The following is a 27706-nucleotide window of genomic DNA, read 5'->3' as shown; positions in this document are numbered from 1 at the left end:
TGAGATGATTCCAGGGTCAAAATAGAGACTACAAGGAGGGGCTTGGCTTCAATTGAGGGGCAGGAGACATCTCTGAGTAAGCTGGTCTTTGAAGGAACTATCTTGTGAAGTCCAGGGAGAGTGTGCCAGGCAGAGGGGGACATATGCAAAACCTTGAAATGGAACAGCCAGAGGTTTCAGGAAACTCACGGATCATGCCACTGGACACTGTAAGCCATGGGAAGGGTGGCTCATGGGAGAGGATGGCAGATAATGAGACAAGAGGGTTAGCACCAACTCATTCAGGGTCCACAAACCACAGTTCACATCGCACAGAGCTGGGTCCTCTTCAAAGTACTGCGGAGAGTCATTAAAGAGACACGGGGCCATGAGGATGACCTGAAGGGACCTGCCTCTTTAGATGATCATTGGCAGTGAGTAGAAAGTGGGGGGTGGGGACGAGGCTGGTTAGGAGGCTACCACTTCGTCCAGGTGGTAGACCAGAGCTGGACGTGGATGACTCAGAGCAGAGTGACAGTTCCCAGATGAATTTTGGGGAGGATCATGGGGCTGAGCACTGCATGGAGACTATCTGTCTCTCTGGGATGGAAGGAGGCCAGGCCCCTGGCCGTTTGTGTGTCTGTGTTGGGGACCTCACTGTGGCAACCGTCTCCTTCTAAGATTATGCCGAGTTGTTGGCCTAGTTTGCAGCCCTGTTTCTAGGGACTTGATTTATGCTGCCCTCCCGTTCTTTTCTCTAAATATGGCCAAACTACATGCAGGGATGTCATCTGCTAGCCTCTAGGGCCTTGCTGGGGTTTACCAGAACTAGTTGTGACCTGGCAGTGGCATTTGTGCCCCACTCTGTCCCTTCCAGGAAGAGCCCAGCAAAGGCTCGCATGTCTTGGGCCAGACTGTCTGGGAAGCTCCTGGTATGTGATATCTAAACTGTCGTCTGCCAGGGGCAGAGAGAGATGGTGAACATAATCCTTTCTGGACGTGTCTCTGCCAGAGCACCTCCCACCCCCCATGTTGGGAAGCTGGCACTGTGCACAGCAGACCAGCTAGAAATGCCTTACCTAGACTCCTGGGCAGGGGGGTGGAGACCTTGCTGTTCCTGCCAGGCCCTTCCCTTCCTCAGTCCTGTTCTTAGTTCCTTCCTCCTCCTCTCTTTATTCCAAGTTCACTGGAACCCCCAGCTTCAGGGGGTGCTTGCCTCCTCCACTCTCATGTCACTTGAGCTGACTTTCCTGCAGTGGTTCTTCACCAGGGTGGCAAAGCACTGTCTAGGTGTATGTGGAACTGTAGGGATGGCTAGTTCCTGGCATCTGGGCTGAAGGGTGAGTGCCCCTGGCAGAGAGGGCAGGAGCCAGAGATAAAGTAAATGCCGTTCATCACAGAGCATGAATCTCCTACCTGCCTAGCTCAGTCATGGGTTGACTTTAGCTTGGCTAGAGGACAGGAAGGTATTTAGCAGCTTCCTGTTCTGCTCTGTGCCCATGGACAATGTCTCACACTGGACTCATACAGTTCTATGTGGCACACAGTGCTTTTATGGTGACTTCGTTTTTCATCAGTCATCCTGTCTGGTTCGTTCTGAAGGCAGAGCTGAGCTGAGATGTTTCAGGTGTATGGGAGGGAAAAGGGAATACTCCCAGGAGGACTCAGCAAGGAAGGAAGAAATAAACCAGAACAAGAATGGAACTCATGGAGCCAGGGTGTGGTTTCAGCAGGACACTCTAAGGGAGCCCACAGGAAGTGTGATGGGGAATATACAGGAAGTGTTCTGTCATTGGCTGCCTCAGATGAGGGAACTGGGGCTCCAGAGTGTTTACCCCACATTCTTCTGGGAGTGAAGACCCTCCACTGTGTGTCTTCTTCCAATTCTTGGCTCAGACATGGCAAGATCCAATAGCACCAAGACCTGCCAAATTTTTCTTACTCTTTTTGACATTTTTTAAAGGTATGCCCTCTATTCTCCGCTTTCACCCCCCTTTCCTCCATATTGCTGAACTCCTGCTCCATCCTAGATGGAGTCCATTGCTCCTGTATGCCAACAAACCACCAAGTGAAGTCCTACCCCTCCCTCCTCTCCAAAGCCAGGACCTGGATTCCTTCACAGTCAGAAATACACAAAGGATTTTCTTCTCATCTCTGAGAACATTCTGGGCCTTATAGCAGCAAAGCAGTTTATCTTCCTAGTAAACGCTAAGATGCTTTCTGCAGCCTGTAAGCCCTGTGGGATTAACCAGCTCTGACATTTCCACCCAACCGCTCATCTTTCTGTGGAAGAGTATTGGGAGTGAGGGTGTGTGCTGATGGGAACTGAGGGTGCTGTTCCCGAGGTGCAGCCCTTAGGTGAGAGGACTAACTCCCTTCCCTTCCTTTCCCTCCTAACACACATCCCGTAACCCATCCATCTTCCCTTCAGAAGTTCTCACATTTTGTGCTAGCTATGGGAGTTCTGTTACTGTTCAGGAAGTTTCTAGAGTCCTCTCTGCAAGGGAAGGGACTTAAATGGAAGCAATATTTAGCAAAGCCGTGATAAAAAGATTAGGGTTCAGGCCATCTTTGGCAAGAAGCCTCTGGAAGCTATGCAGAGCAGAGGTGTAATGCATCTCATTTCGGCTGCTGTGTGAGGAAGAGACAGGGAGGGGTGGCATGGGCAAAGAGGAGGCCAGGTGGGAGGTGGTTGTGGCAGAGACAAACTTTAGGAAGGAGGGCATGGCTTACCATTGGGTCACATGGAGGGAGGTGGCAGGAAGGACTCCCCCGAACCCCCTTTGGAATGGAGCAACTGGTGAGCTCATTGTCTCATGTGAACTCTGAGCCTCCCCTGAACCATTTGAGTAGAGATGCCAATTCACAGTTGAACACAGGCCAGGAGCTGGGCATCGGTTGGGTCTGGAGCTGTAAATGTGGAGTTGGCCTTGAGCCGGAATTAAAACAGCAGGGCTGGATTGGTGTTTGAGGGAGAATGGATAGGGACAGGCCCAGCATTGAAGCCAAGGCTAGTAAGCATCCTCAGGACCAGAGGAAGCATGCTCCCTCCTTCCCGCCTTCCGGGATGACAGTGGTCTTCCCTTATCCCCAAGAGATGAATTAAAGTTTATCAGTCCCCGGGTCTGTGGCTGGGTCCTTGCCCCTAGGAAGTATTGTTTGGCAGCCATATGAGAAATAACACCAAAGGCCCAGCCTGTCACATTCAGTCTTTCAAAACAGAAAAGAAAGTCTTGAACCGTCAGGGATAATTCACGATTAAAATCCTGCTCCTCGAGTCTCTGTCCGAAGACCACAGTTTATGACACTGCCCAAGAGTGTGAGCCAAGGCCCAGAGCAGAGCTGATCAAGGAGACACGGGTGTTTGAAGAAGTTGTGGGGTCAGGATGGGATCGGGATGAGGAGGGCAGAAAGGCGTAGCAGGGTGGGAGGCACCTCGCCAAGCACCAGAAGGCTTTGGATTTTAGAGAAAGCAATGGCATGTGTATACTATCGGTGAAATGGCAATGCCAGCTGTCCAGCATCCAATAATATTCCTGTCACAAGATCTGTCGATTTCCACAGGCGGGAAGGGGAGTTGGGAATACAGATAACCCACTTCCTGCTTGACTGTGGGTACCAAACTCCCTTCTGGGTTTGGAAACTACAGGCAACAACAGGCTGAGGTACCCTGCATCTGAAAACGGCCTCAGAAGGCTTTAGTTGAGCTGTGGTGTATCCCACGGCATCCTATTCAGCTCTTACGAAAGGACAACAAAAAGTGTCTCCACTCCTGCCGATTTAGCAGTGTGTTCTGCAGAATGGGTATTGTAACACACGCACACCAGCATCCCTGGTGTGTGCGTTGGGTACTCACACTTAGAGTGGCTAGAAACACATACATCTGGAAGGATTCATAGGAAAGGGGTGACCTTTCTGGACTAGAAAGTTCTAGAAACACCCAGAAGTTGGCCAGTAAGGGGGAAGGGGTTGGGTTACAGTGAAGGCTGCCTCAACGGTGGGGAACTGGTCATGGGACAATACCTTGCTTACGCCTGGTAACTGGTTTTCTTTTCTTTAAGTTAAAAAAACGTATTCTTTGGCAATTGCATACATGCATATAACATATTTCAATCACACTCACCCCCAGTTTCCTTCTTATCCTCCTCCCCCTCTGACCCTCCCACGCCTTCCTAACACCCCCTCCTGCTTTTCTTTTTGTTTCGATGGCCCGCCCAGCTCCTTGCATGAGCATGGGTGTGGGGTGCCGTTATCTGCCGGACCGTGGGGAACGCCCGCAGAAGCTGGATTTCTGCAGCTAGTGGACATAGTTGGCCTCTGAAGCATCATCCTGTCTGCGAGAGGCGGTCTTCACCTCTGGGCCCCCATTAATGTCCCTGTCAAAGGAAAATGATGGAGCAGTTGATTATGGTGACCTGTGAGGCCAGCTGTCAGGAAAAATAAAGAGCAGATGGCGGGACTGGGTTGCTCAGGGGCTCAATGTCATTTGGATTTTAGACTGAGGTGCTTGGGGGAGTTCGTGATGACACTGGATTAATGAGGAAGAATTCCTTGTACCCTCCCACAGGGCTGGCAGTATAGCTTAGTGGGAGACTGCTGAGCATACACAAGGCCATGAGTTCAATCCCCACTACCAGAAAGGAAAAAGAAAGCTTTGAGCAGAGTGTGATGGCACACACCCGTAATCCCAGTACTCGGGAGGCAGGGACAGGAGGATCAGCAGTTCAAGGCTATCTTCAGCTACGTAAAGAGTTGGAGGCTATCCTGGGTAATGTGAAATTCTGTGAAAAGTCACTTCTCCGTTTCTCTCTTGCTGAGCATTTTCATTCTCTTTGCTGTCACTCTTGAGGTCCAGAGTATGGATGAAGCAAACTTCACCTCCTAGAGTTCTGTCAATTGCTGTTGGTGCCCACAGAGGCCAGAAGAGAGCTTCGGATCTAAAGCTAGAGTCACAGGCGATTGTGAGTCACCTGAGTGGGTGCTAGGAACCGAACTCATGTCCTCTGCAGGATTGGCTAGCAATCTTAACTGCTAAGCCATCTCTCCAACCCCTCATCTGCTCTTGGAAGGAGTGAGAGATTGGAGAAGGCCAGGGACACTCCTCATGGCAGTCAGAAACCTGGGACCAGGGTCTCTCAGGCAGTGTTTGAATCTGTTCTTCAAGCTGGGGCAAGGTGCCCTGGCTGAAATCCAGCACCTATAGTCTTGTCCGGTTCTCAGTAGTGTGTGGTAGAGAGCAGGGACTTAGGGCTCAGGTTACCTAGAGTCCCAGCTTAGTCCTCCTCTGCTATTGACTTTCCTCGTTAGCTTGCTGTCACCTCTGAAAATGGGAACAATGAGAGGGACCTCTCCTGTAGGGTCAGGAGACTTAAGTCAGGTGATGTTTCTGCAGTGGTGTGTGACACACAGCAGCCAAGGGAACAACAGCTACTACGTGTGTGTGTGTGTGTGTGTGTGTGTGTGTGTGTGTGTCTATGTGTCTGTGTGTGTCTGTGTGTCTGTGTGTGACAGAAGTCAACTTCAAGCGTTGTTCCTCAGGTACTGTTCACCTTATTTTTTAAGAGAAGGTCTCTCACTGACCTGGAGCTTGCCAAGCAGATGAGGCTGGCCAGCCAGTAAGTCCCAGGGATCCTCCTGTCTCTGCCTCCCCAGTGCCGGGACTGCAAGCACCCACCACCCCACCTAGCTTTTCACGCAGGTGCTAGGGATGGCTCTCTGGTCCTCCTGCTTATCACGCAGGCACTTTATGGATGAGCCGTCTTCTCAGCCCCTTGCCAGCATATCATTATTCAGCAAGTTGAACCTGTCAGAGCTCCTCTGTAACATTTTCTGAGACCTTAGGAACTTGCTGGCTTTTCAGCACATGACAGGAAACCAAACAAATACATGTGACAGCACAGAGACAGTCTGGTACACCCCCACGGTGGCACTCCTTGGCCTTTGCGTAAACATAAGCAGTGTTGCCTGAGACTTTGTATACACTGCAACCATTACTTCTTTATGTGATGGGAAAGAATCTGCTTCGCGTTATAGAACTGAATTATCCTGGAGGTTGGTTGGTGCGATCGCACTGCCTGGGAGAGGTCCAAGGCTCTGCTCCACTGTGGCTTGTAGTTATCGAGAGGGTCCTGTTTGGAGGGAGGTAGTGTGACCTCTCAGTTAGGGGAGGCCTGGTCTCAACAGCCTTTACAAAGACTTTACTTTGTTGGGCTTTCTGCCTGGGGAAGACGGCAAGGTTTTGGGTGGGTCAAGGAAAAGCATGCCTTGGTTAATGTCCCCCACCCCACCTTCTGTCAGAGAAAAAGGCACATGTGACGAGCATGCTTCCAAGTTTCTGTGTGACCCTTGCCAACAATCAGAAAAGGCCAGAGGCCACTATTTCCTCCCTCCTGCCCTGGGGCCTCCTGGCCCAGAATGAATGGGTTTCTTATTCTCAGATTCAGAATGAGTTAGACCATGGGCAGCAAAGGCACACCACCCCCTGCCTTGGCAGAGGGGATTATGGGTATTGTGGAAGGAATGCCTAGGCTTCTTTCCGAATCCTGTTATGGCCAGTTCCACTGGGCAGCCTCTCAGTATCTGGGGGTCATTCTGAAGGCAATGGGCTCAGAACCTCAGGATGTCCTGTGGGAAGGCTATCAAGTCAGCCTCTTTGATTAGCCAGGGCTGTTGCAGTGCACACCAGGAGCCTGAATCTGGCTCCTTCATTTGCTGCTGGCTGTTGGATTCACTGGCCTCTGCACTGAATTCAGGAGTCAGGACAGAGCCCTGGAAGAGCTCCCAGAAACAGACAGTTGTTCATCAGAGCTGGGGAGCAGCTGCCATTATCATCTAGTGAGTGGAGGCCCAAACACCGAAGAACCGCAAGGCAGCCTGAGATGCCCATTGTGATGGAGCTGTGGATGTTGACCTAGCCCCGTGTTGCTACTCTCATTGGGCCTTTGAAAGCCAGGGAGACGTGGTGACTCACAAAAGTTCAGAGAGTTTTGATGACAGTACCAGAACCCAGGTGGCTGGGTGGTGTGACCTTCATCTTTAGAAGAAACTGCATGTCTAGGCAGAGGAAAGGCCCAGGATGGTGCTTGTTGCCAGGGAGACCTTTCGCACAGTCTCAGCATCATCATGCTTTTTGGACAAACCAGGGGCAGAGGAATCATCTATGGGTATTGCAGTAGCAGGATCTTCACCATCTTGGGACTGGCCAATGTCACTACAATGGCCTGTCTGCCCATCATAGAAGGCTTCACTATTGTCTCAAAGGCATAACGACTGCTTTTTAGGTCCAGGCATCCCACTCATCCTACCGTGTGTGCGCCATGTGTGGGGTTGGAAGGTCCATGGCTTCTCCCTGGCTCATCAGAGCTGAAATGTTGGGAGGATGGTCTATGCCACTGTACTCTGCTCCAGTGGTAATGGCACAAGCCTTCCCACTTAGAATCCCTGTCACTTTCCTCATGGCTCGGTGATTGTGCCTGTGCCTATGCCTGTGCCTGTGCGTGTGCGTGCGTGCGTGCGTGCGTGCGTGCGTGCGTGTGTGTGTGTGTGTGCGTGCGCGCGCGCGCATATGAAGGCCAAAGGTTGGTTTTGGGTGACATTCCTCAGGCACCATCCACCTGGGGATTTCTGGGTTTGTGGGGGGAGTTGTTTGTTTAGATAGGGACTCAACTGTAAGCTAGAGAGGCTGGCTAGGAGCACCAAAGATCCACCTGTTTCTGTCTCCTTAGGACTGGGATTATGAGCTTGCACCTACCAGCTTTTTTATGCAGGCTCTGGGCTTCAGACTTGGGTCTTCATGCTTGCATAGCAGATACTTTATTGACTGAGACGTCTCTCCAGCCCTTACAATACTGATCGTTTAAATCAAGCTTAAGTAGTCACATGTAGATGATAGCTACTGTATTGGACAGCGTGCCCCTGGAAAATCAGCGCGGATACTTGTACTTCTAAGTATGGTTTTGTCTCAAAGCCACATACATGTCAGTTTTCTTCCCTGAATTAAACAGAGGCCTGATGAGCATCAGGGACTTTCTCAGCATATTGTGCTTGTGTGGCCTCAGCCAGGACAGAACTGATCCTAGCGTCACCTAACAGAGACTTTTAAACAAGACCCAGGCTGTGTTCAGAGAACCAGAAAAGGGCAGGAGGTCTTGGGAGCTAGTCGTCCAGAACATAGAGTTCGTATGCACCTCCTTGGGATAGAATTTCATCCTCTAAGGCTGCCAGGGACTGTCAGCCCTTGGTGACCTCGTGTCTGAGTGTCTTGATGTGGAACTTGTCCTTGGAACCTCCCATGAGGATTTTAAAAGCAGATGTTTCCAGGGGAGACTGTGGGGCCATGGAGGAGGTGGGATGGTATGAGAAGAAGCCGAGTTAGAGCACCGAGCACGGCCACAGGTCCCCAACCCTGCCAAGCACTGGTTGAAGATGCCATTTGAGACTGAGATTCTCCAGGCTCCTTGCTTGTGCTTTGCCCCTGCCTCTCAAGCAGCCCGGCTAGAAGAAGGGCTACAGTTCTGGGCCAATGGCATCCAAAGCAGAGGCCTTGCGTCCTTGCCCACACTGGAAGGTGCTTTCCTCCAGCCTCCCAGGGAAACGCCATCACTGCTTCTGTGGATGAGAACTTGAAGGCTGTGTGCTCTGGCTGAGCAATGACTTAGTGAGTATGATTTACCAAGTCAAGATGTGAACTGTCTGTCTTTCTGTCTGTCTGTTGTGCTTGACTGCTTATCACGTTGTCACTCTTAAACTTCCTAGAAAACAGAGAGCGCTCGGTGCCACAAATCTAGAGATTACACTCGAGAATTGGTGTGACATTTGGGAAAATAGTAAAATTGAAGAACCAGAATGCTCACACTTACAATACAAATGAGATGTAATTTTTCAGCGCAGACCCAGATTCTGTTAAGATGGATGAGGAATCTGAGGTAAGAACGGTATCCCTTAGAGGTAAGCAAACTTTTGTCAAAGGCCACGCAGTAGATATTTCCGTTAAAACCTTGTTTGTAGGACAAGCAGCAGCCCAGAGTCAACCTTCAGACCAGAGTTCATCACCACTGGTCCAAGGTGACCCTGAGACTTTCTTTTAAATAATTAACTGTTTAGAAAGAACTGCTTCTACCAACCTGGGCATTCCCAAGGCCTCCATCATGGGCTAAGGGCCATCATGAAAGGGGAAAGCCGTCTCTCATCTATTGATGCTGGTAAGCGCAGAGACTCTGCTGGGCGTTTCCTAGAGATAGCAAGAACATTTCTCCATCCTTGGACCACAAGCTTCTCTTAAGCAAAAATGAGTTCAGTATGCTCTGTCAACTCCCACTGGTTCCCGTGTCATGGCATTACTACCTGTTTGTTTTATGGCGTTTGTCTCTTAGACACCGACAGGTGTCTGGGTGAGGTTGGAATCCCAGCCTGCATTTTCTTGATGACTATTGAATTAACGCCTGTCCTCTGGGTTACTGGTGTTCTGAGAGCAGCGTCCATCCTGTTCCTAGCGTCTATCCCTGTGCGCTGCACACTGCAGGAGTGGGCGAGTGGACTCACACTAGAACAGTGAGGACAGGGTAAGGAGATCAGCTCCGTGGTCACTCAGAGCTTTCTAGATATGGGAGCTTATTGTCACTTCTGGACAGGGCTGTGCTGTCCTCGAGCTGGCAAACGTGACCCTCTGTGCTGTGTTGCACCTGCAGCCTTGTTGGGGCCAGCAGGCATGGCAGATTTGAGAAGGGGACCAGAGCAGACAGGAAAAGGTTGGGCCAGGCTCCCGGAGTAACAAATCTTCACTTTTGAGAACCTAACAAAGAGGGCTATTTGGGAGAGAGACAAGGGAGGTCGTGTTTCTCAGTCCCCACAGAAGCAAAATTAATTATACCAGCTTGTGACCCACTGTTCCCAGCTCTTGCCCAGACCTCCCTGTGATCTTTTCCTCACCCAGGAGAAGCTGTCGCTGCCCCCCACCAGAGAGACATGAACCTGATTCATAATTTGCCTCTCCTAATTAGGCACAGGAATGAAGGAGACGATTATTAATAATGCATCCGGGTTTTTAAGTGCCCCACAGGAGCCGAGCCTTGAGAAATGGTGCTCTTGATGATAAACAGCCACACCACCACCACACTGGGCTCTGTGCCCAGACACAGGGCAGAAAGACATTAGAGCAGAGAGTGGTCCATGGAGCATGGGCTGCTGGCTGGAGTCAACAGATGGAAGAATCTCGAGCCCTTTGCCTAGAGGGGTGTGTGTGTGTGTGTGTGTGTGTGTGTTTGGGGGTGTCTAGTCTGCCTTTGCCACCATAGGCCCATCCAGGTAAGCCCTTTCTTTAGGGCTACCTCCTTGGCCCTTCCGTGTAGGACTAAGGGTCAATATCTCCTGAGAGAGGGGACCCTGATTCTTACAGTGACAGCAGCTCCCCTTCCACACAGAATTGACTCCTCCTGCCTCCCCGTCTCATTTCCTCTAAAACATCTCCCAGCAGTCTCTGTACCTACAGACTTGCTTGACTGCTTGTGTTCTATCTATTGAGGGGTCACAGGTTCAAATCTGTCTCGGTCCCAATTCTGAGATGATGTCCTCAGGTTCTGTGCCATGGTTCCCTCGGCTGTCTAACCTTGTCCTTGCTCCCTGCGAGCACCCACACTCGGCATTCCTTTCATCATAACCCACTGGACAGAGCCACTCTTGGCTTCTCTGCATCCCACCTGTCCTGTGCAGTGGAAGGTGGCCTGAGCAAGACACATGGCCTTGAACTTTGGGTTCATGATCTCAAGGCTCTTAGGGTCTTTCACCTCACACTTCCCCTCACGACATCATCAATCACTCACTCTTCTAGACAACTGGTTTACATCCCGCCACTCCCCCTTGGTACCCTCAGTACTTTGCCTTGGCTTCACAACTATTCCTGAAATGATTGACACATCCAAAAAAGAAGCACCCAGGCTCTAGACACAACCACCCCATGCAGTAAAAGCTTCCAGCCTACCTTTCCTACACAGCAGGGCTCCATCAGAGACCCAGGCAGGGACTCCTGATCTGGCGAGGGGGCGGGGGTCTTCCTCTGGCTGGCTCAGGGTCCTTAATCTTCTCCCTCTCTCCTAGAACACACCCAGTGGATTCTCTTTCTCCTTCACTGCCTGTCCCTCACTATGCGCACACATGTGCTCTACCACACACCTGAAAATCCTTCTCTGGTCATTGCTTCCCCATGTCTATGGCTCCATGGGGGCTCCTGCCTTTGGCAACAAAGCCCTGTATGCCGGCTCTCTGCGTCTCCTCCCACACAGTCCCTCTTACAGAGCCCTCAACAGGCTCCCTCCGTCCATCCCTCCGAACCCTCTTTGGCACCTTCCCTTCTGGCTGCCAGTTCTCACTTCATTGACTTAATGCTCAGCTGCCACAGGCACAGCTGTCTGTCTGTGGATCTTCTCTAATCCTGGTACCTCCTTGCAGGAGGTCCCGTGGCTTCTCCCAAGTTACAGTGGGTGAAACAGATAAAATCTAACATACTGAATAGCTTGCCCAACCCAGAGCTCAGACTTCAACTCTAGCTCCCAATTCAAAGCCACTGTGGATAATCACTGCACTAAACTGAGCAATGGACGCCCAGGGGGGGAGGAACCACTGGATGTGAGGAAGATGGGCTCACCTGAGCGAGTCAGAGGTCAGGAGGGAAGCAAAGCAGAGGAAGAGAAAGAGGAGGGGTGCGGGTCCCCTGATGGCTGTGAGGCTCAGAGAAAGGAGCCCAGAAGGGAGAAGGTTTGGTGTGGGGCTGAATCTGGATGGAGGCACAGCTCCTGGCGAGATTGAGGAGGACCCCTTACTGTTCGATGTCTCCAGCCTGGGCCAGGCCAGTGGTGCACATCTGGGAGATGCTGTATGCACGGTGAAGCTAAGGAGACACTGGCTTCTAGGGCTGCACTGAATGTAGGTCCAGAGTTCTGAGCATCCCAGCCAAGGTCTGGCCTGTCAGCCCCTGTGTTTTGCATCCCCATATAGTCCTGGCAGCACACGGACACCACACCCTTCAGAGCCTGAACAAGTTTTTATTCATATCATAGTGTGGCTGCCCTCCTGGTCCAGGTGCACCTGGATGACTGGGGATGTAGAGAAGGACTTCCATCAGGGCTACAGGAAGGCTGGTGTGCACAAGACAGAGCAGGCATGGCGTTACCTGTCTACATATTGCCCCCCAACGTGGGTGGGGACCTAGGATCCTAAGACAGTGTTCTCTTCACTGGGTGCACCCCTAGCAACTCGAGATATGAGGCCTGGGTTCCAGAGTGCACAAACACCAACGCCTTGTGGTTTATCTGTGGTTTTCAGTCTAGCCCAACCCATGGTCTCTGGTGAGAAATGAGGAACAGCTCCACCCACACACTGACCCTGAGGCCCCCGTGGGTGGTGGACACCCTGGCACAGGCCTCCCCATGGATGCCCAGTGCCTGTGAACGGCTAGCAGGGGCTGAGTCAGTTCCTTGTATCCATAGACAATGAGGCTCTATGTGGGGCAGGCCATGAGAAAGAGGTGGTGTCCCTCCCCATACCGCCTTCCTTCGTGGACATTGGGTCTGTGTCAAACTGCCCAGCAGTGCCAGGGCTTCAGGCATTGAGGCAGGGGAAGAGCTGGGAACTTGTAAGGGAACTTCTGAGCAAGCATGCTCTTTGGTTTGGGACCAGGTCAGAAAGTGGGGCTCAGACTGGTTACTACACAGCCCTGGGCAGACCCCCCCTTGGCCACTCCAAGCCTCAGTTTCCTCCCTGGTCCCTAAGGGATTATGAAACAGATCCTGTCACCACTCAAATCTTTAACATAGCTCCTAGCTCCTCACTTCTCTTGGAAACCACTCAGGACCAGAGCATGTCCTAGCTCACTGGCTATGGCAGGGACAGGTTGTTCACTTGTCAATGTGCTCTGTGTCCTGTGTCCTCAAATCTTTCTTAGATAAACAGGACAGCTTCCACGACACCCTTATGGTGCTGGAAGGGAGAGTACAGAGAGGAGCGCCACCCTGAAGACCAATTGTGCCATAAAATTGTCGCTTGGAACTAGGCTCTGGCACCTCTACCTGGTGGTGCTGATAAGACCATGTAAACCTAAGATGTAATGATTTGGGACCCAGCCTGACATTTGCCTACAGTATCTCCAGGAAGCAGGTTCAGGGTCCTTATCCCTGGAGGGAGCAGGGGGCTGACCTCCACTGACATCCACAGGGGCTGACCTCCACTGACATCCACAGGGGCTGACCTCCACTGACATCCACAGGGGCTGACCTCCACTGACATCCACAGGGGCTGACCTCCACTGACATCCACAGGGGCTGACCTCCACTGACATCCACAGGGGCTGACCTCCACTGACACCCACAGTACCTAGACAAGCCAATGCTGGCCTGATTTGTCACTGTGTGTGAGCCGCCCGTGGACCTGGGCTGCTCTGGAAGCTAGAAACAGGAGAGCGAGGTGGGTGGGGGAGGCCCTCCTCACTTGAGCATAGCCAGCGGAATGAAGGCCAGTTAGGCCTACAACCCTTTCAGTTCCCAGGGAATCAGCCGCAAACCACTGGGGCAGCCTTCACATGAGTCACCAAAGACTTTGAAACCAAGGAGAGATGTCTGAGGATGTCTCCAAAGCCTGTGGTGTCCCAGTAGTGCCTGGCATTCAGGCCGGACCTCAGAGCAGGGTGCCTCTGGAGAGGGCCATACACAGGGTTGAGAAGCAGAGCACCAGATAAGGCCGTGACTCAAGATGGAAAATGGCTGTACACTGCCCCTCACCGTGTGTGTGTGTGTGTGTGTGTGTGTGTGTGTGTGTGTGTGTGTGTTTGTGTGTGTGTCTGTGTACCTGAGGTCAACTTTGGTTTTCTTCTTTAATAAGTTTCATCCATCTGCCAGTCCCTGTCACTACCTGTCCCCCAGACCTGGAGTGACAGATGTGCCGCACCACACTAACTTTTGATGGCCACTGGGGAACCAAGCTCGGGTCCCCATTCTTATGCAGCAAGCGTTTTACCAACCAGTCCACCTCCCCAGCCCCAGAAAGGTGACTTTTAAACGTTTAAAGACAGGATTGCTTCCAGACCCCTCAAAGCCTCTGCGATAGTATCTCATCTACGATCTCGGCACCCAGAAGGAAGGCCTCTGAGAAAACCTATGAGAAACTGGATTAGCCTCTGAGAATGTCTGTGAGGGGTTGTCTTGATTGCATTAATTGACATGGGAAGTCTCATCCTGATTGTGAGCAGGACCGTTCCCTGAGCAGGGGATCCTGGACTGTATAAAGCAGAGAGGACACACTGAGTGCTAATGTGCATCTCTGCTCTTGACTGTGGATGTATGTGGCTCATTTTCTTAAGCTCCAGCTACTATGACTTCCCCACCACGATGGACTGTGCATTGAACTGTGAGCTGAAATAGACCTTTGTTCCCTTGGGTTCCTTCTGTTGGGGTATTTATATCACAGCAACAGGAAGCAAAACTTAGACATCCACTTTAGTTCATCCCTGCTTCACCTAGTTCCCTCCCACCAGGTTTGGGAACAGCTGGCTCTCTCAGCCTACCTCTTAGCATGTGTTGAATTGGTGGCAAGAGCTGTCACCAGGTCCCTGGCTCCGTGGCCTCAGTTTACCCACTGCTAACAGTGTAGCCATGAATATGGATGTGTCAGTGTGCCCATGGCAGGAGTTAGATTCCTTCAGTAAATCAGCCAGGCACTTTGGTGTGTGGTACATGTCTTGAAGTCTCTGAGTCCCACAAGGGGACTTTCTAGTCTCCTCCATCTCCTTAAATACCCGTTCAGCAGATGTATCTGAAGTGCCACACCTACCTGCTTCTGTTCCAGGCTCCTGTAGGATCTGCTGAGCCCTTTTCCCATCCTAGCACTTGCCACATGTGTAACTGATGTCCTTGAAGCACTTCTGCTTTCCATTGGCCCTACTCTTCTCAGAACTTCCTAGGGCAGGGACCACCTCTGTCCTGGTCACTGCCTCGATTCCTCTCTCCTACACTGCTCTAGAAATTCCTTGAGGTAGAAAGCTGGGAATTACTGTCCATCATCATCATCATCACCACCATCACCATCATCACCATTACCATCATCTTCATCATCACCATCAACATCATCTTCATCATCACCATCATCATCATCATCACCACCATCAACATCATCATCATCGTCATAGTCATTGTTGTCATCATTTAAGTTAGCATACAAGGCAACAGGCTTCACTGTGGCTTTTTCATACATCTGTGCCATTATACATTGTTCCCATTCATCCTCTCTCCCTTCCCCTCATTCTTTCCATCCCATCCTGCACCCCAATAGTCTTGCCTTCTGCTTTCACACCACATGTATTTCACCATCCTCTCCTTTTACCCACCCCTCCCTATGAGTGATCTCCTCCTCTCATCCTCTTTCTACTTTCCCAGACTACACTCATGAACATGTGTGGGTGCATGCATCCATCATACACACACATACACACACACACACACACACACACACACACACACACACACTTAAATCTTAATTGTGCATCCGAGAGAAAACAGCATTTGTCTTTCTGAATCTGGTTTATTTCACTTAATAATTTCTGATTTCATCCTTTTTTCCCTAATGTAAACATTTCATTTTTCTTTACAACTGAAAAAAGTCCCATTGTGTATATGAACCACATTTTCTTTATCCGTTCATCTGCTGATGGACACCTAGGCTGGTTCCATTCCTTAGCTAATGTGAACAGTGTAGCCCTGAGTATGGATGTGTAAGTGTGGCAGGAGTTAGATTTCCTTAGGCATGTACCCAGTGATACAGCTGAGTTATGCGGTATTTCTAGTCTCCGGTTTCTGAGAAGCATCCATGCTGATGCCCATGGTGGCTGCACCCATTCACATGCCCGATGAATCCTCACTAGCATTTGCTGCCATTTGTTTTCTCAGTGATAGCCGATCAGATGGGTATGAGAAAGAATCTCCAAGTCATTTGCATTTGCATCTCCTTGATGGCTCAGGATGTTGGACATCTTTTAAAGCATTTCTTTTGAGAACTCTCTATTTAGCTCATTGGCCCGTTTATTGATTGGGTGGTTTGTCTATCTATTTTGTTCAGTTCTTTTTATAGTCTAGATATTAATCCCATCTGATGTGTAGTTGGTGAAGATTGTCAGCAGGCCATCTCTTTTCTCTGACGATTATTTCCTTTGCTGTGCAAAAGATTCTTAATGTCATACAATCTCAACAGTCCATTCTTGGGATTATTTCCTGGACTCAGAGTTACCTTGCAGAAAGTCCTGGCCTGTGCCTACATCTTGAAGCATCTTCCTCTAATGGCTTTAGAGCTCCAGATCTTAAATTATTTGAAGACTACTGTCTTGTTGCCATTGCTCATTGTTTCATATATTTGGAACATTCTGGATGTTTTAGGAGTCAGCCAGACCCACCCCATTTCCCCTCATTGCCTAGAAGCAGAAGTCCCAAAGCTTTTAACCATGGTGTCCAGGGCCTGGCCTAGGCTGGATATTCCCAGCCCTTTAATGCAGCATGTGCTGACTAAAAGAATGAGACTCCCTTGCCACAGCAGACTTGAGCCTGGGCCCTTTTCCAGTGCCCTCCTGGCTGCCTGCCCCATCGTCTGCACAGGGTCAGGAGAGCTGGCTGATGTGTCAACTTCACTGAGGCTCAGGAAACGGTGACATGACCCTGAGGACTCAGGACAGCTCCTGCCTTCCTGTCATGTTCAAAGGGAGTGACAGAGACAGCGGAGACTGAGGCAGCTCTTTCCTGGTGCTTGACGCTCCTCCGTCTGGTCTGGCCACCTGCCTGTCACCCAGGATTGCCAACTCAGTGTGCAGGTTGTCCTTCCCTTGCGTATTGGCAATCAGTGCGTGTCGCTTCTTCGGGAGATTGCTAACTCCTCATGCAAGAAGATCAGGTCTTAGTCAGCTTTATCATCATCCCCGGGCAGCTGGCGCCAGGTCTGGCAGAGGACAGCTTGTGTCTGATTCATCTCTGTACCCCCAGCTCCTAGCAGTGGGCACTGAGCATGCTCAGTACATGTCCAGGGGAATGCATGCATGGATGAGCTCTATCAGAAAGCTGTCTCTAAATGTGAGCCTCTAGCCTGCCCACATGGTGAGCTTTCATCATCTCTGCAGAGGTATTGAAGGAAACTGAGGCAGTACCCAGTAGTGGGCAGCTCCAAGATCTCGAGGTCCCCACTCTAGCCCTCACATAAGTTGTGCCAATGTTTATTTTCTTTCCTGAATGACAACACCCAGGCTCCCTCAAGCTCTGGCATTCTCTAATCAACTCAAGCAAGGATAAATACGAATGCCATCTTCCAATCTATCTCTAGTTTGTGACCAAAATCCATGTGTTATGCCACCAGGCCTCTTGAGATACCTCCTCTCCACAGATGGAGTGTTTCTGTCTTCGCTTGTTGCCTTCCACACTTGCGGTGTTCATCTGCACCTGCTGAGTCCCCCAGGCTCTCAGACAGAAGGACACACAACCAGAGCTAGCTGCTTCCAGTACCAATGCTTTGAATAATGACCATAAAAAGAAAATCCCCACCCCACTAGCAGAGTATAAGGAAAGAGGCCCTGTCAAATTCCAGACTGAGCTTTGCAACCTGTCATGTGGATGGGATTTCTAAGGAGGGCCTTGCTGGTGTCTTTGAGGGACAGTTCTAACTTAGGTATATCACTGTTAACGCCCCTAGCTGATGGAATCATTCACTGTGGTGACCAAAGAGAGCTCCTCCCCTTCCTGTGCTTCCAAATGCTTGGGGACATTCTGAGGTGCAACCACTCACTGAGAACACACACGCAGGAAGACTGCAGCTGCAACACACAGGGCAGAATGACCCTAGGGATGTGCCCAGACAGGTCAGAGCCTGGGGCAGACTCACAGACATGGAAAAAAGAGCTTTCTCCTCCACAAAAAGGAGGGGCAAACCTTTGTGGGTGCTGGAGCAGTGCAGCCGTGGGAGACTGCAGCTTGGGCAGGGCACTAGAGCTCTACTAGGTCACCCTGGGAAGACTGAAAAAATGCTCCCAAAGGGGAAGATTTCCAGTTTGATGTTATCAACAAAATCACCGAATGAGCTCATGGATGGGAGCATGAGACCCAATCGTCCTGCTGGCTCTCTGGCACCGTTCAGTGTCTGCGTGGGGACTGAGTACCTAAGGCCAGCTCCTGCCAGCTGACAGCAGCCTGGTAGTGTCCCTGCCTCAACGGTTTCATCCAGAGTGTCTCTGGTTCTTCTGAGGATCTGTGGGGAGCTATGTGCTTGTTAATAGGGAGCCCCAATCCCCTGGGAGTCAGAGAACATCTTCCTGGATCCCATGATGTGTTCACTTCCTTCTCTCTATTTCCACTTCTCCTTCTTGGTTCTGCCTGGGTGGGTACCAGAGTGTGAACATCTGAGAAAGACATCTAGGTGTTTGCTTACGATGTTAAACACACACACACACACACACACACACACACACACACACACACACACACACACACCAGGACCATCCTATAACATGTGTTTACCCAAGAGGAATATGAAACTGTCTATATAAAAGATTCCTTCACAGATATTTGTTGCAGCTTTTCCTAGAGACCAAAAATCTGCAAATAGCCTAGGAGTCCATCAGCAGATAAATGGACAAACAGTTGCAGCATAGGAAGATGGGGGGGGGCGGGGCGGGGGAATACTATTCATCAACAAAAAAGGGAGAACTACTAAATGATGCAGCTACTTGGGTGAATCCCCAACACTGCTAAATAAATAAAGTAAGTGTAAAAGAAAAAAGAATGTGCTTATTGCATGATTTGATTTATATGAATGCTAGGAACAAGTGAATCTTATCTACTATTTTAGCAATCTTTAGGATGGTTGCCCCAGGTTAGGGATTATTGAAGAAGAGACTCAAGGATATTTTGAAAGTGTTGGGAATAAGGGGCATGGCTTCTGCTGGGGTAAAAATCTGCCGCGGCTGTCAGGTGGTATACTGACAGAAGGGAATCCCCCCTGGACACATCCCGGTCTTGAGTCATCTTAACTCCTTCAGAGTGCCTAGTGCTGAGCGGACAGAATTGGGGACAGAGTTTTGACTCTTGCTCAGATCTTCACATATACTAATAACTTATGTAGCACTGTCTGTCTGTGTGTTATGTCCACTCCTCTCCTCCCTCCCCCTCCCTCTGCTCTCATGCCTCTTCCCCTCCCCTCCCCCAGTCCGTTTGTGATACCCAGCACTTTGTCCTGTCTGGTTCTTCCCAGACCTCTGGGATGGGGCTAGGCTCTCTCTTTGCCTTAATCACAGGGAAATAAACAGTCTCTTAAGACCTGTACTCCAGATGAGCACCAACACTGCCCCCCACGAGGGAACAGGCTTACCCTAAGGACTCCTCCTGGGTAGGGTGAGGACAGGAAGGTCTTGTGGAGTCAGGTGTCAGAAGCTGTCCCAGTCACACACCTTCCCGTGTTCTGGGCCCTTCCACGCACACTGAGAAAGCTGCTGGTAGCATCACCTGGGCCGAATCCAGGCATGAGGAGCGAGCCTCTCACAAGAAACTCAGTTCAGAAACACATCGAGGGGCCAGCCTCCCTCCTCCCTCCTCCTAAGTCCCCTGCGAGCCCATCACCCCACCCCCAACCGCAGACGCACCGGATTTAATGCCTTGACTGAGAGAATGAGATGTTCTGTTATTTTTCATGGGAAATTAAACCTGACCCTGCTGTCAGTTAGTTAGCTCATGCCTGGGAGGATGGAGGCCTGCTTAGCCAGGCGCTCAACCCCAGTTCTGAGCTTGCCAAGGCGTGATGGAGGCACTGAATGGGGGAGGGGCTGGCTGGGGGCCAAGCATGACGTCACCTGCTAAGGTGGGGGTAGAGAAAGCCGGAGAGGTCAGAGGGCCTTACTGGGGGTGATGGATGACTGTGAGTACCACTCCCTCACCAATATCACACAGACTCACCTCTCTCACTCGGAGACTCAGACCCTAGTCTCTTTCAGCTCCCAACTCTACCTCGTGCCCCGCGGAGGACAGCTGGTGGTCGGGGCTGGTGATCATCGTCGCTGTCGTCTGTGCCTCCCTGGTGTTTCTGACTGTGCTGGTCATCATTTGCTACAAAGCCATAAAGAGGTGAGTGTCCAACCACAGTGCCAGGTGGAGCCCCTCGGGAGCCCAGCTGGCCCGGATGTCAACTGCCTGGCCACTTTTGTGAAGGATAGAAGGAAGGATAGGCAGGGGACCCTCTCCAACCCTACCCCATTTCATGCTTGCCATGAGTGTGCTGTAATGGCTACAGGGGTTCCCTCCTTGTCCTTGTATCTTTAACATTTTAGAGTTGATCTCAGACATACCTTCCCAGCCTTAGGAAGTTTGATTCTGTCAGTTAAACGTCTGTTTCAGCATAATACAAAAACCATGCAAGAACATTGCCAAGCACCAGAAGGGTAACGGTCACGAATAGTATTTCTGAGAAAGGGTTTTTCTTCCCTAATTCCCGTGCTCCAAAAGTTACTTCTAATTATTATTAGAATAATTGTTAACATCTAAACTATTCAGTTTTTTCTTCTGAACCCAATCTTCTGTGTAATTTTGTTTTAATAATTCAAAAACAAAAAGAATGGCAAACGACTTAAAATGAGGGTGTGGTCATTGAGCACACAGGCTTCAAGCCAGGACACCTGGGCAGGAGAGGGGCGACATGCCACACAGACCTGGGCATGTGCCTCCCTGGGGTACTCAGGGCCTCCCTGGGGTACTCAGGAACTGACTAGATGCCTGGAGTTCCCAGGCGAGGCTTTGCCTTCTTCTCCCTCCCCCGTGTCCTTCGTCCAACCCTTCCTACCTCCTCCCCGTGTGCTGTAGCTTTCAGATTAGGAAACTGGGTCTTCAGAGAGTTAGGGAGCTGCCGTGGTAACAGAATTTGAATCCAGATTGGTGTGGTGCCAAAGACCACCTCTTACCATGTTGGGGTGCTCAACTAAAGTTTGGCATTGCTGATGAACCTCCACACTCCTGCCTGCCCCTTCCTGTGGAGTGGAAAAGAGGGACTGTGGGGATTTGATGTCTGTGCCTTGCTGGGTGGGGTCAGAAGGACAGACAGACAGGCAAACAGGCCCAGAGGCCCTGAGACCCAGCAACTCTAGATACAGACCTTGCTTTGGACACCAAAGTGGATGGAGTGTCCCACTGCTAAACTGTTTTGTGTATACCTACTATGTGCTGGCTCCATTAGCAGAGACAGGTAATGCTTATAAATGGTAAAGATTCTTTTGCCATAAACTACTCACCTGACAAGAGGGTCTGGTCCCTAGGCCAGGGGACAACCGGCTGCTGTGGGCACTCAGAGGGGCCTGGTGAATCCCAATTCTAGTTGACAGTACTTGAGCCTCGAGCCTATGGGGCTTTCAGAATCGGAGGATGAGCTGTTCATTGTGTACCTTGGGGTGACTGTGCAGGCGCCACCCTTGACTGAGCCATGGAGGTGACTTTTTTTCTGGAGCTGACAAGGCCACTGTTCAATATGGTCAAGCTCGTCATGTCCTCCTTTCCCAGTGGGTTGGGGCCCCTCTGTTTCATACATAGCTTTAGGGCTGGGATCTTGGCATGCTCAACTCTCTCTTCCCCATTCACCTCTTGTCAGTCTGGTTCCTTCCCCAAATTATAGGTTCAGTACATGCATATATTTTTGAGATGGGTTCTCATGATGTAGCTCAGGCTGGGCCTCAGGCCCTCAATCCTCCTGCCCCAGCCTCCTGTGGACAGGAGGCCTAGGCCAAGAAGAGCTTCTGGAAATCCAGGACAGGTAATCTGGGCTGCCCAAGGTCATCTTGGGAACCAGTGCCCAGGAAGAGGGGGCTTGTGTGTGCCTGGTGATAGAGTAAAATAGATAGGGGCTGTTTCCAAGAACACAATTACCTTTTTGGTATTGTAGGTACCTACTCTGCTGGATGGAGCCTCAGAAAAGCAGGTGCCAAGACCCTCAGTGGATCAGGTGCCGTATGGGCCTCCCACAGTCTCCTCCACAAACAATATTGACCCCTCATCACCATGTGGTATTCCAGGGGTTTACAGAGTACCCAGAGAGCCTGAGATAATCATGGAAGTTCCCTCTCTAGTATTCCATGTGTCACCTGGCAGTACTTTCTCCAGCATCCATGCTGGGAAGGGCTTCATCCAGTACAGATCCTTGACTGCAGAGCAACAGTGCTCCGCAGAGGAGAGTCCCAGCCTGGGGGAGACCTTCCCCACTCCGCCATGCCCTCTACTGCTCCTCTTTCTGAGCATGTGCAAAGTCTCCCAGAGCCAAACCGGATAGCTGAAAGATGATGTGAGGATGCTCATAGGCCACATCTAGGGCTTACCTTTACCTGGATGTGGAAAGAGAGGTGCCCATGTACCATTTGCTTCTCCTAGTGACACCTTGGTGGCTGGGGGAAGCTTTTGCTGGCTGTGGACTCAAGGTTGGGGAAGTCTGTACTCTATGGAGGAGGCTCAAGTTGGGCCTCTGTGGACTGTGTGTGTGTGTGTGTGTGTGTGTGTGTGTGTGTGTGTGTGTGCAGGGCTGGGTAGCATGAAGGATGAATGCATCTTTTCCCCCTCTGTGAGCTACTCAGGCCCCCTCCTCACAGAACAGCAGTTGAGGATGATGGTGTCGGCTCATTGCCAGCAGAGCCCTAGAGTCCAGACGAAGGAATACCGGTGGAGGCAGTTCCTGCAGAAGCCCTTCTGGGCTCTGAAGCTGGAGCCTTGCACATGGCGCTCCCTAGGGGAGATCAAGAGCACCTAGTGGGTGGGGACAGAAGGTCTCCAAATAGAAAGGCCACGTCCCTTATCCCCTCTGCCCAGAAGCCAGAGCACATGGAGATGCTCACTTGCCTTCCTTTTGGTTTTAGGAACCAGGCCATTTAAAGGAGTTCTCTGTGGCCTCTGCCTGGCTTAGTGGGATCAGCCCAGGTTGGCCCACAGATTGGAGGATCAGGAGTCCTAGCAATGTCTGCTAGCTCTTCCAGAGCCTCAGAAGGTGCATGTTAAGTAGGAACTCTGGATAGACTGGAGCACGGTATGATGGCCATCGCTGGCCAGCCAAGCAGTTCCCACCACACCTCTCTGACAGCAGTGCTGAGAGCTAACAGATACTTACAGAGCACTTACTATATGCCAGACACTCATCCACATGCTTGATGTGCACTAATGTCTTTAATCCTTCCAATAAACCTACGAAGGGGACACTGGCATTATACCCATTTTATAGATATGGAAACCGAGGCTCAGAGAAGTTGCCTAGATTGCCTGAGCTCATACAGGTAGAGAGTGGTGGAAAGCTGAGGTTCTTGAAGATGTGGCCTCTGCCCCTTAACATGGCCAGTGTCACCCATGAATGACATGTTTGGTGAGAGAATGGAGTCCAAGAGCTAGCTTCTGCTTTGGGAATAGTTCAGCTTTCGCTGGCACCAGTGAAGCCCAGAAGGCTTTGGGAACAGCTAGGAACTCTGATGCCAGGAGGTGTAAAGGCTAAGTCTACTTATCATGAGGATCTTTTATGCCACCCTCACCATGAGCTGGCATCTGGGAGCTCATGGGCCCCGTGAAGTGGGGCATCTTGGATTAAAGCTAGGCAAGATGGAGTTCTTGGAAAGCTCAATAAGACTTTGAAGGATCTCCGGGAGGAGGTGTAAGGACGCTTTCCCAAGCAACTGGACTGCAGAGCCCACTCTTAAGAGAATGCCTGCTGGGCATGCTGGCCTAAAGGGACAGCCAAAGATGATAGTCCAGGTCCTACTGCAATGCAGCTGGGGCCCTTGGCAATCAAAGCTTTCACTCAGCCTCAGTTTCTCTCCCCACACTGCCCCATGAAATGACTGTCTTAACTCCAGCCTAGCTTCTTCAGGAGACCCTAAGGAGGGACAAGAGTTTCTCTACCTGAAAGCAGGACACACCAGGAGAGGAAGTGTGGATTTGATCTTGCCTTTCCAAAAGCCACAGTGGCTAGGCTCAGCCATCTGGGGTGATTTCCTCTGTGAACAACTTCCACTACAAGAAAGAGGAGAATGTGAACAGACTTGACCTTAGTGTGTCATGTGAGAAGTCCTGATCATCTCATGACTCCACTGACCACCCGCCTGCATTCCCCTTTGCTAAGATTTTTCTGAGTCCATCCAAAGGTCTTTGAACCAGTCACTAAATACCATGCCTGCTCATCCTGTCTTTGCGGGAGACTCCAAGGGTGCTTGAGAAGGCAGAAGCAATCAATCCCTGAGCTTTTGAAGATGGCCATAAATGTCTAGATAATACTTAGCCAGAGCCATTCATCCGGGTACCTCTGAGAACATAGGAGGTGCCTGAGCTATGTGTAACTGGAGTCATCTTTACCTAAGATACAGCAGTATAGTGGTGTGAAATACAGATTGTACAATCCAGCCCAGGAGTTTGTAGATACTCAGGGTGGAGGCCAGAGACCCCCGAATGACTCAAAGGAGGAAAGAGGATTTCAGCCAGGTGAGGAAATAGCACTGTGATTTTTACACTCTCAGCGAGTGGACTAGACCCTTTTCAGGGCCTCCCTCTTGGCTTTTCCGATCCCTGTGTACATAAGGGGAATGGATCTTGGGTTCAGTGGCCTCTAAAATGAGCCTCAGATGGTTCAAACTGTTAAAGAACCACTGGTGTGTGCTAACTCAGCTTGGAAATTCTTTATCATTATCACCACCACAATCATCACCACAATCACTGCCACCACTACCACTATCAACCCAACCATGACCACGGCTATTATACCCCACCATCGCTACCATAACCTCCATCTGCCCCACCATCATCACTACCACAACTACCACCACTATCATCACTTCTGCTATCACCACCAGCATCTCCACCACCTCCTCCACCATCATCACCACTAACATCACCACCAACTCCTCTACCATCATCCCCTCTACCATCACCACCAGCATCTCCACCACCTTCTCCATCATCATCATCATCATCATCATCATCATCATCATCATCATCATATCATCATCATCATCACTAACATCACCAACTCCTCTACCATCACCACCAGCATCTCCATCACCTTCTCCATCATCATCATCACTTAACATCACCACCAACTCCTCTAACATCATCCCCTCTACCATCACCACCAGCATCTCCACCACCTCCTCCACCGTCATTATCACATTATGATGGTTATATCAGCATCATCCCCTCTACCATCACCACCAGCATCTCCACTGCAACCACCACCATCATCTCTTCTACCAACACTAACTTCGCTAACATCTCCTCTATCACAATTATCACCATAACCACCACCAGCAGCATCACCTGTACCAACACTACCATCACCAGCCAGCACCACTAATGCCACCCACCACCCTTACCATTCATTCATCACATTTACCATTGTTTTGATTGCACAGAGGCAGGATGCAAAATCCAATTACTAATGCCGCTCCTTATGAACCAACTGCTCCCAAAGGGATCAATCAGAGCTTGATCATACTAGGCTGACCACACATTTTGGGTTGTCCAGAACAGTTCCAATTCAGACTTGTCCCTGTCCCATCTTTCCTTGTCGATAGGCCCTGGTTTGTATATGAAATTGTATGGTCACCCTAGTTAAGAGTCTTCTTGGCTTCTGATTGACCCCACAGAGGTGCTAACCTGGACTCTGGTTTGGAGGTTACACTATCACAATTGCTTGCAACTAACGATGTCCTTGTTCCCCTCCCCAATCCTTTCTAGGAAACCACTGAGAAAAGATGAAAATGGCACCAGTGTTGCTGAATATCCCATGAGCTCATCCCAGAGTAGCAAAGGGGTGGATGTGAACACTGCGGTAGTATGAATCTGCAGGCCCTGGACCCACTGGCTGGAAGGGCACCTTGGTGGCACTGTTGGACATGGGATGACAGGTGGACATGAGCTGACCCTGGGCCTGTCCAGGACTTCATGCTTTACGGGCCTCGGGCCTCCTGAAAGAGAAAGCATCCTCTTCCCAGGCTAGCCCTGGTCAACCCCTGGGGGTGCAGCACAGACACCAGGCTTGAGCCAGGCTCCCCTGCATGTGGCCCCTAAGCAGAAGCACCACCCAGGGCTCTCCATACCCTTCTTCTTGTCTTGTGTTGGGCGCATTGACTGTCACCCAGTTGCTAAAAAAACACGTACTCCAGTGAAAGCAGAGGGTCTATCTGTCTGTCTGCCTGGGACAGAAAGACACCCCACTTTAACCAGAAGAAAGGAGATCCAGGGACTACTCCAATCTGGAAGCTTCCTCTCATGCAGGAAGCTCACCTGCTTCTCTGTGGACATTCTAACAAAAGCCATCACACAGCCATGAGACAAATGTCCCCTTCCAAAGGTGCTTCCCATACATCTGTCCATAACTGTACCTGCTGTGGTCTTCCGTCTCCAGAGCCTGTGTCACCCTCCTTTGCCACCCACAGCCTAGCCTGTGGCTCCTGACTGCATGCCTGCCTCAGGAAGCAGTGAGCCCAGCCTATATAGTCCCCTGGGAGTGGACTCAGTGTCTCCCTTTAAGCCCAGGCTGAGGGTGTCCCAAGAAAATCAGAGGTTCCCTTTGCACCTGCTCTGACATCCCACATCTGGCTCTTCAGGAAGCATCAATGTGAGCCAGGCCCTGCCTCACCAGGCAGAGGTTGCAACTTGTGCCAAACCCATGTGGGCACTCTGTGCCAGGCCGATGCTGGTCTGGTGCTATGTGCCCCCCACTTACCCCCAACAGTCCCTTGAAACCTCAATTTGGTACTCAGAAAGTTCCCAGGAGAAGGTGGCTTTCTTCTGTGTCTCCCAGAAGTGGCTTTCTGTGGCCAGGGCTCTAAAGGCGCCAAACCCTCCCAAATGTGGGAGGAAGGGAAAGTGGTGAACAACCATCTAGCCTTGCTAACCCTCTGCCCACAGGCTTGTTTCCCTGGAGGCCACCCACACAGTGAGGCACATCCCTTGACCTTTGTGATTTTATGTTCCTTGGCCCCCCGCCCGGCTCCCCTCACCAGCCCCATGTACTTGCCTAGAAGGAAACTGGCCTACTGGAAGGCAACACCCCCACAGTGTAGAGATTTAGCTGAGTTCATTAGCTTCCTCTTCAGCCACCAGAGATCTTGTCTGGTGGGTGTTTGTGCTACATGAGAATTTCAAAGCCAGGTAAAACTGAGGGACAAAAAAAAAATCAGTTCCAAGTGGATGGGTACCCTGAAGCTGCTACTGCCCTGCTCCTGAGTCAATAGGTATAGGCTAAGGGGTGCAGGCTAAGGGGAGGTCCAGGGCATGCCTCCATTAATTGACATTTGCCCTCCTTTCCTTGAGGACATGGTTTTGGGTTGGGTTTGAATTTCACCTTCACAGCATACCTTAGCTCTGGCATGGGGTTGCCAAGAGCCTTCTGTGGGGCTTCCCTCACCGCACCCAGGGGGACACCTGGCAGTCCTCTTTGGATGTGGTTCCAAGTGATGAAGAAGCCAGAGGAGGTGGATCAGGGACAGGCAGACAGGGGTGAGAAACCTGGCAGGCTCCACCCCAGTACCCTGTCTCTCACCTTTACACACACCCCACCACCACCTTGATCTAAATTGAGAATAGGGCCACAGTCTCCTGGTGCCTGTGCCTGCAGCAGACACTGGATAGATAGGAGAGCTGGGCCTTAGTTGTAAACACACATACACACACTCTGGAGCCTCACAGGAGAGCATAACACGCCCCCCCACTCCCAC

General features: G+C 50.8%; 1 protein-coding gene across 1 annotated transcript in view; it reads left to right on the top strand.

Moving 5' to 3' along the window:
- Positions 1–27429, top strand: part of Prima1 (proline rich membrane anchor 1) — a 52316-nt gene extending 24887 nt beyond the window's left edge. Inside the window, exons 4-5 of the mRNA XM_059279562.1 lie at positions 19976–20105; positions 25722–27429. Of these exons, the coding sequence (XP_059135545.1) occupies positions 19976–20105; positions 25722–25824 (233 nt within the window). The 3' untranslated portion in view covers positions 25825–27429. The remainder of the gene's footprint in view (positions 1–19975; positions 20106–25721) is intronic.
- The last annotated feature ends 277 nt before the right edge of the window (positions 27430–27706 follow it).

Source organism: Peromyscus eremicus, chromosome 14, assembly GCF_949786415.1.
Source record: "Peromyscus eremicus chromosome 14, PerEre_H2_v1, whole genome shotgun sequence".
NCBI classification, from domain to species: domain Eukaryota; kingdom Metazoa; phylum Chordata; class Mammalia; order Rodentia; family Cricetidae; genus Peromyscus; species Peromyscus eremicus.
This window is presented reverse-complemented; position numbering and strand designations above follow the sequence as displayed.